Below are 12,046 nucleotides of genomic sequence, written 5' to 3'. Positions count from 1 at the left end.
TCGTACGTGTGTTTTGTTTTTACGTCGTTCGTGTGTTTTGTCTTAATTCGTTCGGTTGTTTTGTTTTTATCCGTGCGAGTGTTTCATTTCCACGTTGCTCGTATTTTTTTTTTTTTTTTTTTTGTTATCCGTTTGGTACACTTGGCGGACAACCCCCCTTGCTTTTCCCCCCTCCCGCCTGTCTAACCAATCGCCTCACCAATGTTCTCTCTGAGAAGTAGCTCTAACAGCAGCAAGAAGCAACCCATTGAGGTGGATGGAAAAGGAAAGAGACCCACCAGTGCTAAGGGGGAGACCGAACGGGTGGAAGATGGCCAAGTGAAGAATTTGTACAATGAAAATCCATTAAGCAAAATAGAAAGTTACATGGATTATGCGGAGCAACAGACACAAGTTTATCCAATCAGTAGAACTACCACCCCACATCAGATCAACATTGGAAGCATGGAGAGTGTCCATGATGAAGAAGGGACCTTTAACCCGATTGCGAAATCTTCAACACTGTTATCTCATGAGGAGGAGGAGCTAGCCAAACATATAAACGAGAATGACGATGGGAATGAGGAAGGGGTGGTGAGGAGGCAGACCAGAAGTGTCAGCAGTAATAAGTACCCGCTTAGTGGTGAGCAGAGGGACGAAGCGGAGATTAAGTTCGATTCGGGAGTGACAGAATCGGGTATAAATGAAAAGAGACAGAACTACTCAAGGAGTGAGGCCCTGCAGGGTGTGTCCGCACCACAGGATGGCAGCGTCAACATGGGGAATAATGTTAGCGTCGGCAATGGTGACAGTCAGTGTGGGGAGCAGTTTTCCCCCAATTGTGAAAAGGAGGAGCCCGCTAAGGGGATGGCGGTCGAGGAGGTAGAAGCGGGTGTCGAAGTGGACGTCGAAGCGGGTGTCGAAGCGGATGTCGAAGCGGGTGTCGAAGCGGATGTCGAAGCGGGTGTTGAAGCGGATGTCGAAGCGGGTGTTGAAGCGGACGTCGAAGCGGACGTCGAAGCGGGTGTCGAAGCGGATGTCGAAGCGGACGAGGCTGATGACGAAGATGAACTGGGGAAATCGCCCCTCGAGCAGAATAACAGAGTGGAGGGAGTGAGTGCAGGGGAGTATGCAGAAGAGCCAGTACTCCATAAGGGAACGGCGCCCCTCGCATATGACGAAGGGAAGCCAAACGATGGTGAGCCCAATCCGGGGGAGGACAATCGAAACGCCTACCAAGGTAGGAACGAAATGTGCAAAGATGAAGAATCGAAGGAAAGATTCGAAGAGTCGTTAATCAGTGACAGCTGTGTGTACAGCAAGGAAGAGGAAGTGAAGTCGAAGAATTCCATTTTTAAGGAAGAACATGAAACGGAGAATCACCCGGATGATAAATTTAAGGATGAAATGCAGTTGAACGGCGAAATGCAGTTGAACAGCGACATGCAGTTGAACAGCGACATGCAGTTGAACAGCGAAATGCAGTTGAAGAATGAAAACAGTGAAGGGAACAGCAACGAGCATTTTAAGAATTCATTAATAAAAGATATGCTAATGCAGAAGGAGAGTGCTACTGAACATGCTTCCCCCATTGACCAGAACAAGACTCTTGCCTTGATAGATAACCTCCTTAGCATTAAAGGGGAGGAGGGGGTGAACAATCAGTTTGAGAATTTATTTACAGAGGAGAGCAGAGACGTTGTTAGCAATGGTTATGGCACTGTGCCCATTGTGAATGCATCCACAGGGGGGGTAAACCCATGCGGAGTGGTGGCTGTAGGAGGGGGGATCCCCGCACATGTGCACGGCGGTGGTGTCGGTGCTGTTTCTGATGTGGTTGCCGCTGTTGGGAAGAGTGCCTGCGTCGGGAATAGCGCCGTGGGAAGTAACCTCGTTGGAAGTAACCTCGTCGGAAATAACCTCGTTGGAAATAACCTCGTCGGAAATAACCTCGTCGGAAATAACCTCGTCGGAAATAACCTCGTAGGAAGTAAACTCGTCGGAAGTAACCTTGTCGGAAGTAACCTCGTTGGAAATAATCTCGTTGGAAGTACCCCGTATGGAAGTGCCCCATATGGAAGCCCCCCCTTTGGCAACCTCGCTAGCGGAGGAATGCACGAGAGTTACGGCATGGCTAGCAAAGAAGCCCTGAGCAAAAGTGAAAACATAAGGAAGTCCAAAATTATCTGCCTCAGCTATCTACGTATATTGAAGCGATTAACGTCTATATGGAGTGAAACGAACAAGTCCTTCGAATACCATTTTGTGAATATCCTGAACAACGTTGAAATGAATAACTTAGATTTGTATCTGTGCTGTTTTTCAAACATAAAAATATCTGCTGCGAAAAGTTTGTTTCTTGATTCGATTGTGGAATGCATAGACGAGCTGGAGATTATAAAGAAATTAAAAAGTGTGCAGGGCAAGGAGGAGAGTAACCTGTATGATAAAAGTACCTCCTTCAGTTCTTCTTCCTCGAGTGAAAATAAAAATGGTAAAAGTGAAATGTTAAAACAGATTATGAATGAGGTGGAGAATAACTTGTCTAAAGAAATTGTCGAAGAGATGCATGACTTGTCTTTGAGGAATCCCTACTTTAGCAGCACCTACCATGGGAACAACAGTGTGAGTAATGTTATATCAGGAGTGTCTCCTCATGTGACAGATGGAGAGCCCAGCGTACTGTCCCTCTATAGCTGTGCGTATAAGAAGGGTGTCGGTAACCACAACGTGTGCAACGATTCAAGTGGAAGCGTCGATTTGAAGAAGGGGAAAGACTTCCTGACGTGCGGAGGTAGGAGTCAGTGCGGTGTGTCGGCTGTCTGCGGAGGTGGGGCGGTAGTTGCAGGGTCACTAGGAGGGGCAACCACGGGAGGGGCAACTACCGGCGGTGCAACCACGGGAGGTGCAACCGCCGGAGGTGCAACCGCGTGCGGTGCTGTCGGATCTGTTGGAATCGTCGGAACAACATTTGCCGGGGCGGGAAGCTTCCCCAGTTACGCGTGTAACTCGCATGGAAATCACTTCGCCTGCCCGAGTGCCCTCCCAGTGAACTGCGCCAGTGGACACCTGTACAATAGCTGCATAGGTAGCAACATCCCGGGCAACAATGGTAACAACAAAGTGAACCCCCTGAACAGTAACTACAGTGCAACAAACATGATGGGGTTGGGTGGAAATAATAACCCTCTAAGTTATAGCAACAGCTTCGGTTCCAACTCCAACTCGTGTAAGAAGAAATGCAGCTACTCGGATGAAAATATTCTGAACAAATTAAACGTCAGCATAGACTACCATTCGTATAACGACTGCAACAATAACTACATTCAGGAGGCCGAGAAGGTGGTGGAAAAATACAAAAATTTGACCAAGCTGAACTCGAAGGAGAGTGAAAACATGTATAGTACGTGTAGCCAGTCCACCGTGCACGACGTCGGTAACGCTAATGTGAATGCCTATTTGCATTTTAAATCATTCATGGCGGAGTATGCGAATATGCACAAGGGCAGCGGTGCAGAGAAGAATAAGTTGAAAGATGTGGACTTGACCTCCAGTGACTTGAGCTTTTTGCGCTGTCTCTATGCGCATTTGTGCGGATCCGGCGGATGGGAGGTGAGTTCTTTCTCATCGTGTAGTGCACAGTGATGATTTTTTTGTGCATGCTGCATATGCACCTGCGAGTGCTCAGTTTTGTGCTCGATGAGTAGCTAGCAACTGACTCATTTTTGTGACGCCTTCCCATATGCCATATGCCATATGCCATATGCCATATACCATATACCATATACCATATACCATTTTTTTTTTTTTTTTTTTTTCCCCCGACCTCATACTGCAGGATAAATCACCCAACGATGTATACTGTCATGATAAGGACGCGAAGGATGTGAAGAGCTTTTACGACAACAAGCTGAAGCTGGACTCGAGCAGCAACAACGACATGACCAAATTTCTGCAGGAGTATAAACTTAGTGACGAGGACAACTTTGACGAGAGAGAGTACTATACCAAGTACGGACGAAGCGGAAACAAAGGAGGAATCCTAAACGGATGTGACAATAACGGAAATTTTTCATCGAACAGTTTTCAGAGCATAATGAGGAAGAGGAAGTTGAGGGACACGTCTGCTGCGCATCACCATCACGGTCATCACCCTATGCAGAAATGCAGCGGTGGGGGAGGTGCCGGGGGGAATGTTAGCGGAATGGCTAATGCAAATGGGGGCATGGTGAGTGGGGTCACAGATCTGAATGGAATTTCCGGAAGCGGGGTGAACACGAATGGAGCGGGTTTAGGCGGCTATGACTTGAACTACCTCCTGTGCAACCCGAATGTGCTGAAGAAGTTGAAGTTTAATTTGTTGGAGGATAAAAAGAGTGGCGATGTTAGCGCAGTTGGCGGCGTTGGCGGAGTTGGCGGCGTTGTCGGCGTTGGCGGAGTTGGCAGCGTTGGCAGCGTTGGCGGTAGCGGAGGGGGAGCTAACCTGGCTGGAAGTAGTGGAAGCCTGCTTGGAGTCATAGACTTCTTGAAGAAGGACTCCAACGATTACTCTGTTGACGAAAACAGCGGCCCACACATGAATACGAGAAAAAGTTATGCCAACAAGAATAACGGTATGAGTAACGTGAAAAACTACAAGGACATTTTGAACCTGTCGCAGGAAATTTTTGGCAAGAAGGGAGCCAACGGAGGTGCATCTGGAGGAGGAACGGGAGCTGGATCACCCTCATCGTACAAAAATGGGAACGACCGCGATAGAGAGCGCGATCGAGATCGCGACTCTGACATGCTTCACCACCATCATCACTACCCCCTGCATCATCCATCGCTACCTCATCACCATATAAACCCCAGCACATTGTACGATTTTATAATGAACACAAATAATGGCTCCAACGGATTGCTGGAGAGTTCGCTGCACCATCCAGGAAGCCTTCTGATGAACAGCCTGAACGGGAACAACAGAAATGACAATAACTTGCACGAAAGTGGAAGCGGGAATCAGAGTAACAGCAGTGGCAATAACAATAATGGCACGATGAACATGAAGGGAGCATACAACGTGAGTGGAAGTGCCACAAGCACCGCGACTCCAAGCGGATTACAGAAGAAGAACAGTTACGATTTTAGTGCCGATTATAATTCAAAGATGAGTGCCAACGAGTCGGAATTGTCACTAAGTAATAACGATAATAGTAGCGAGCTGCTCCTGAGTGGTGGCAAAATGGAAGGAGGGGTCTCTTCTGGAGCTGCTGGCATGAGCAGTGCTGTCACTTCAGGTGGAGCATCCGGAGGTATGAGTCCATACAAACATAGTAAGAATGAGAATGGAAAAACGGTTGGAATGAATACCTCAAATGGTGGAAGCAAAAATATTAAAAATTTGAAAAATTCATCTACCATCACACCGGCTGCATCAACAAACTATGGAATTGGGAAATTAAAATATGAAATGCCGGTTGGGGTTAATCCAAATGATGACAAAGTGAAGGGAGTTTATTTTTCCAAATCTCTTAGAGGAGTTGGCAAATGGAATGCTTATTTTCAGATAGCTAATAATAAGAGACTCTTTACCAGCTTTAGTGTGAGCAAGTACGGATACAATGAAGCGAGAAAATTGTCTATATTGAAAAGAACCGAGTGGGAAAAAGAATACAGGCACCACACCGATTTAAAGAACGCAGATGCGAAGAAGGGGAAGAAGAAGTCCAGTCACCACCATCAGCAGCAACAACAGCAAGAGCAGCCGCAGCAGCAGTCGCAGACGCAGCAGCAGACGCAACAGCAGCAGGGTGTTAAGAGCAGCTTGGTCAAAAATAATGTTAAAGGTGCGTCAAAGGGGAATAACAACCATTCGATAAATTCCAATAGCGATGAGTCCATATCGTATGGGAAGGAAAACAAGCTGAATGAAGACAGCAGCTTGATGTACTCTAATGACGACGAGGAAGGCTGCTTGATTAGCAACAAACTTGCTGCAGACATTTCGAGCGAGCTGAACGATTTGAACAGTTTGAACGCTTTGAACGATTCGCATACCTTAACTGCTGGGAGTGGAAAGAAAGTGAACAAGTTAGGCATGTCCTGTGGGAATAATGGCAGCGGTGGGGCAGGAGGCTGTGTTGCTACTGGTGGTGTGACGGCTGGTGATTGCATTAAGGTGGATGATAGTATAAACTTTTTTATTGAGTGTACGAAGAACGATAACGACGCGTTTAACTCTGTGGATCTTCTGCGTTCAAGTTTGAATGGAGGGTCGGCAGGGGAGAGTAATAATAATGATGATGGCAAAAGCTCGTCTAGGAAAAGCGCCCGCAACAGTAGTGGGAATAACTTCCCTTCGAATTCGCTTGTAGACTCCTATGGCAGCGGGGCAGAGAACAACAACAAGCAGTCGATAAACTCCTCCAGGATGCTCTCCAACTCGATCGGGTTGCCCAACAAGTACATTCGCAATTTGCAATTTCCTGCGATCGACTCGCACACGGTAAGCAACTTTTTGGAGGCCGTCACGGACGACCAGAAAATTTCCTCCTAGTGAGGAAGAAGCGGTCAAGCGGTCAAGCGGTCAATTGGTCAAGCGGCGAAGCGGCTTGCGAGAGGCAATGTATGTGTATTTACATTCGCTTCTGCGTTGGTATTCGTAGCTTTTTTTTTTTTTTCCTTTTTTCACTCGAAAGTTGCGCCGTTGTCTTAGCCCGTTTTGCGCCATTTTGCGCCATTTTGCGCCATTTTGCATCACTTTGCGCCATTTTGCATCACTTTGCGTCACTTTGCAACACTTTGCGTCATTTTGCTTTTTTTTTGCCCCCCTTTTTTTTTTTGTGCAAGTGTTTGTGCCATCGTCCGTGCATACACAGATGCGTACACGCGTGGCGCACGCGCGAACTGTTGTGTGTATGTACCTCTAAACAGATCCCTTTTTAAGTTCCAGCTATGTTAACATAACAGTTTTACGTGGACGCGTACTTTTGCCATAACGCTTTAAGAGGGACGGAGAAACGGTCCAGTGGGCAGACAGAGTGCTCCGTGTTCGTTTTTATGGCCCATACGTGTGGTCATACGTGTAGTCCCACATGTAGTCACCCATGTAGTCACCCATGTGGGTATATTTTTGCCTTAAAATAGCAACCGTTTGGGAAGCAAATTGGGGCGAAAATGGAAGGGGAAAAAAAGGAAAGCGTTTTTTAAGTTAAAAAAAAGGTGACAGGGGGGTAGAAGCAAAAATGTACACTTGAAAAGGAGCACGTGGAGGCGCACATTTTGTGGGCCAGTTTGCGAGTCAGTCTGTGGACCAGTTTGCGGGTCAGTCTGTGGACCAGTTTGCGGGTCAGTCTGTGGACCAGCCTGTGCGTAGTTAAGCTCTGCCTATATCACGACGCGCTCAAAAAGGTGAATCGTTTGCGCGGTTTGCCTTCGTCCATTGTGATCATATTGTGTGTTCCTTAAAGCGCAGTTACGGTGCGCCACTGAGGAGAGACACCTGTGTATGTACATGCATATATGCGTGTGCACTCGCCGATAAACGCAGTTCTTATGTTATAATTATCTACTGGATCTACGGATTAGCTTTGGCCGCAAGCTCGTTAGGGGCCGTCCCAAGTGGGTGCGTTGGATTGGCCCAAACAAAAGGGGACGCACAAGCAGGTGCATACATATACGTACGTCTTGTGTAAGGAAGTGGGCGCTTCTTCCTCTTCCCCGATAAATCGGCATCGCTCTCCACACGCCATCCCCCCATACGGAAACCAACGCAGTCACAGACGCAAGCACAGACGCAAACACAAACACTAATAGGCTCAACCCCAACGGAAAGCATGTCCTCGGGGTGCCTCCCCACTGCAGAGTGTATCGAAGCAGAGCTGCTACTCACCAACTATGTGGTGGCTACGCGGGCCAATCTGTCCACTCATTATGTAGCTCCCTCCTTCCTGCCCCGCTTGAATTTTTTTTTTTGCGCCCCCATCAAGATTCTTCCCTCTGGCTTTATTAATAAACTTGTCGATGGCCATTTTTTGTTTCCTCTCCGCTCTTTCAATTCTTGTGTACAATTTTCGCTTCTTTTTACTGAGGGTGATTTTATGTCTCTCTATATTTTCCCTCGTTTGGACTGACTGCATCTCCTTGGTCTTTTGCTCAGCCTTCAAGGGGGTCTCCCCCAATGGAACATAATTGTCTTCATCTTCCAACTCCATCTGATTATTTAAGCATTCATTTCTAAACAGTTGCAGTTTTTCCTTACTTACTTCATCATCTGATTTTAGCAATTCATCGTTTTTATTTGCCTGACCATGTTCATATTTTGTTGTCTCCTCTGTGTCACTGTTCTGGCCATTTTTCTGTACCTCTTCATTTAAGAGCTTATTAATTGCGTATTCCTCCTTTTTCACGAAGTTTTTAAAATTATCATCCTCAATAAATGGAGAGAGATGTACAGGTAAATTTTTTACATCCACGGAGTAGTCACTACATGGGAGTATTTTTTTTCTGTTCAGGCAATCGAATATGTATTGAGGTTGTACATACATTTTTTCCATTTTTTGTTTTCCCATTTGTGTACCTTCACCGTACGGTTCTAAAATTTCGTGTGTGATTTTCTGATCGCCCAGTTGATATGGAGAGTATGGGGAATTCCATCCTATGGAACCTCCACAAGAAAGGATAATGAGAGAGAGTATGTCGAGGGGCATGTCTGTGTGGATATAATATACTTGATTTTTGAACAGATCCTTTAGGGTGTCATTTTGTTCGTCTATGTTGTGTTTTATTTCTTCTGCTTCGTGCTCTTTTTGGGGTAGACTGCAGGTTTTCCCTTCCTCGTGGTGGTTCTCACTATGGCTTTGTTCCCCTACTTGGGATGCACCCTCCTGTGGATTCTGCACCACAGCGTGGCCATCTGCGGCATTGCCGCTATCCAATGTGTGCGCGTTTTTCTTCCCCTCGTTGGATTCCCCTACCTGGGTATGCGGACTCTCGAACTTCTCCCTGCAGAGCGAAATCAAACACCTGTCGTATGAAAGGTGTCTGAGTTTTTCATTTTTCAGCAATTCGCTCTGTTCTGGAGGATACACCATATTGTGCATCTTGTAAAGTTTGAAGAGGACAAATTTTAGGAGACAGATGTAGTACTCGATAAAAGTGGAGATAATGGTGAAATCTATGGTCTTGTCTAAGTAGGGAGTAAATGTATGTGGGATAAGCCACGTAACTTTTTTTTGTAAAATTTCTGCTTGTAGGTAATATCCCTTTACACTTATGAATCCCTTTTTGATTCTGTTGGTTTTGTAAATGTAGTAATGGAAATGATTCTTTATCACTTCACAGTTGGTGACGAAGCGGTTCGAAATTCCGATTTTCTCGTTGGAAGGGAGTAACGAATAAGCAACCACTGCACTTAGAGCATCATCTAGTTGTTCTATTGCATACGAAAATATTGGGAACCTTTCCTTAATTATATGGTCTAATGTATACTTGGGAAAATTTTTTATCAAGTTTTTACATTTTTCTTCATCTTCCAATGCCACTTTGTATTTTTTATACTTTTTCAAACATATTGTGATTTTTCGAAAATCTTGAATAATTTTTTCATGGGCCAACTTTTGGAAATCATTTTTGGAGTAGTATACCTTTTGCTTGTAGAACTTGCTTCGTAATTTTAATGGGATTTCTTTAAAATCTTTTGGGTAGATTCCCTTGAAAATGCATAACTTTCTGAATTCCCTTTCCTTCAGATAGAGCTTCTTCAATATGCTTCTCTTGGTGAGGTACTTGCCCTCCTTCTTCTTCTTTGCCTTTTTGCGCAGCTTGTGGATATGCATTTTGGCAGCTTCAGGGTTTGGCGCTCGCACGGAGGGGATTCGCAGGTGATGCGGCGGTTACAGGGGGGATACGAGGTGGCTACGCGATGGCTACGCGACGGCTACGCGACGGCTACGCGACGAGTATGCGGGGAATAGCGATGACTGCGAGATGGCTACACGATGAGTATGCGGGGAGTAGCGAACCATGCACGGATGGGCTGTTTACCCCTCGGTTGCTCACTCCCAAACGGCTGCCGCGCTGGGGGATGCTCCCTATGGCAGAAAAACAAAAATGAGCAGTACAAAATGGTACGATGGGGATGGAAAAAATAAAAATAAATAAATAAGTAGATAAATAGATAGATAAATAAATAAATAAACAAACAAACAAACAAACAAACAAACAAACCGCTAGCAACGTTTCACCAACTGCGCGGAATTTTTTAAAACATACGGAGTGGTTACATTTGTGGATTGCTGAAAAGATTGTCACTGAGCGCAGATCAGCCAAATTTTTTTTTTTTTTTTTTTTCCCCGACTCTTTCTGCAAGTACGTATGCACTGCTCATGGTTTGGTTTTCACAATTTTTTGCGGTTGCCCCTTCCCCCGTTGGTCCCTCCATGCATAACACGTTAACAATCCTTTCGGTGAATAAAATATGTTTGGCTTTCTTATTTTTCGCGAGGAAACGGTCGGATCGGCAGTGGTTTAGTCACCCCATGACAGTATACATTTGCAGCGCACGATAGCGGCACCTCGAAATGCATGTCGTTCACACTCCCATTTGGAGGATAGCCAAGCGGCGCGCTAATCCCGTCGCAACGAAATATATTTTTTAATCTTACCCACTATACCGTGATGTGAACTTTTTTGGAGGACTTTTTATTCTCCCTTTTCCTGTGTTAAGATGATGTAGCTTTAGAGGATCATAAGAATCGCGCATCAATCAGGATGCTGGATGTTCCCCTTTTATTTGGCGCTTATTTCCCCCCCCACATGGACGCACATGAGTGGAAATTCTTTCACATGAATGGAAATGCTTTCACATGAATGGAAATGCTTTCACATGAATGGAAGTGCTTTCACATGAATGGAAGTGCTTTCACATGAATAGAAGTGCTTGCACATGAATGAACCTCTTTGCATATGCCCATAGAACATCCCTATGTTCTCCCTTTGTTGGTAAAAGCGCAAAATGGCAGGAGAACTACAGATGAAAGGGTGCCCATGGGGATTTATTCCCCCCGCCCCATAACCCGTGATGAGTCAATAATCAATTACTGGGTTAATTTTCTCGAAATGAAAAATAGGAACCATATCACCTCATGCGAATGCACACATTTGTTCTTTTCCCTACCCTCTCTGCTTTAAGGTCCAATAGTAATTTCCTCCAAAAAAAAAAAAAAGCTTTTCTCTGTGTTGGGGATTCCAAAGGAGTCCCTTATCTGAGCAGAGATGCTCCCCTTCTTGTAACCTTCCTTTACATCATCTGTAGAGCCACAGTGGAGGAACTTTGGCGATTTAGCAGTTTACCCATTTGCCAACGGAGAGAGCACCTTTGCGTGCGTGCTGACAGCGCGTTCTGACAGCGTGTGCCTACATGAAACGGTAAGAAGACCACCGTATGGATCATTTTTCCGTGTGGGATGGACCCCAAATGGGGAGCCAAAAAATGGGAACCCACAAATGGGGCTGCCTTGCACGCGCTGCTGTCCGCGCAGCAAGAGATCACGACGCAAATAATGGACAGCAAAAAGAGGGGGTCTGCGAAATGTCATTTTTTACACAAAATTGATGTCAGGCATCTGGGTGATATATTTTTTTTTTTTTCCATAAGAATGGAGTTCATTTGGGAGCGTCCCTCTCCGTGGCTTTTCTCCGTTTTGCTTGGACGCGTGGGTATTTTTTTTCGGGTGGAACAGTGGGAGAAACTGCTGCTGAGCAATTGTGCGGTTGGTCATCACAGTTCGCGCTTGCCTCCTCCTGGTTTTTTTTTTTTTTTTTTTTTGTCTACCTTTTTGCGGAGCCTCAATGTGGTCCCAATGAGGTAGGGCAATCCCTCCCTCCTTTTGCCCCCCCCCGTTTCGCTGTTGCGATAAAGTGGGTTCCAAAGTTAAGTCTCGGATATGCAAAAAAAAGAAAAAAAAAAAGGGTGAACGAGAGAGGGTCTATAGAACAGCTGCAAAGAGGTAGGAATCTTCTCCATTATTGACACTTTTCTTTTTTTTTCCCCCTCCCCCCCCCCAATTTACTTTGTGGAGTTCTT

General features: G+C 45.7%; 2 protein-coding genes across 2 annotated transcripts; one reads left to right on the top strand and one right to left on the bottom strand.

Annotated features, from left to right (window-relative positions):
• Positions 1 to 201: 201 nt before the first annotated feature.
• PCYB_091480 (transcription factor with AP2 domain(s)) lies at positions 202 to 6,517 on the top strand (the record flags this gene model as incomplete). Its single annotated transcript, XM_004222261.1, has 2 exons — positions 202 to 3,591; positions 3,818 to 6,517. 2 exons carry the CDS (start codon positions 202 to 204, stop codon positions 6,515 to 6,517), a joined length of 6,090 nt encoding a protein of 2,029 aa, XP_004222309.1.
• A 2,035-nt stretch (positions 6,518 to 8,552) lies between these two features.
• On the bottom strand, positions 8,553 to 9,797 carry PCYB_091470 (pescadillo N-terminus domain containing protein; the record flags this gene model as incomplete). Its single annotated transcript, XM_004222260.1, has 1 exon — positions 8,553 to 9,797. A coding segment is annotated over one exon (1,245 nt), but the record flags the coding sequence as incomplete, so codon positions are not given.
• Positions 9,798 to 12,046: the final 2,249 nt, after the last annotated feature.

The sequence above is a fragment of the Plasmodium cynomolgi genome, chromosome 9, assembly GCF_000321355.1.
Source record: "Plasmodium cynomolgi strain B DNA, chromosome 9, whole genome shotgun sequence".
Lineage (NCBI taxonomy): Eukaryota > Apicomplexa > Aconoidasida > Haemosporida > Plasmodiidae > Plasmodium > Plasmodium cynomolgi.
The sequence above is the reverse complement of the archived record's forward strand: the minus strand, read 5'-3'. Positions and strand labels throughout refer to the sequence as shown.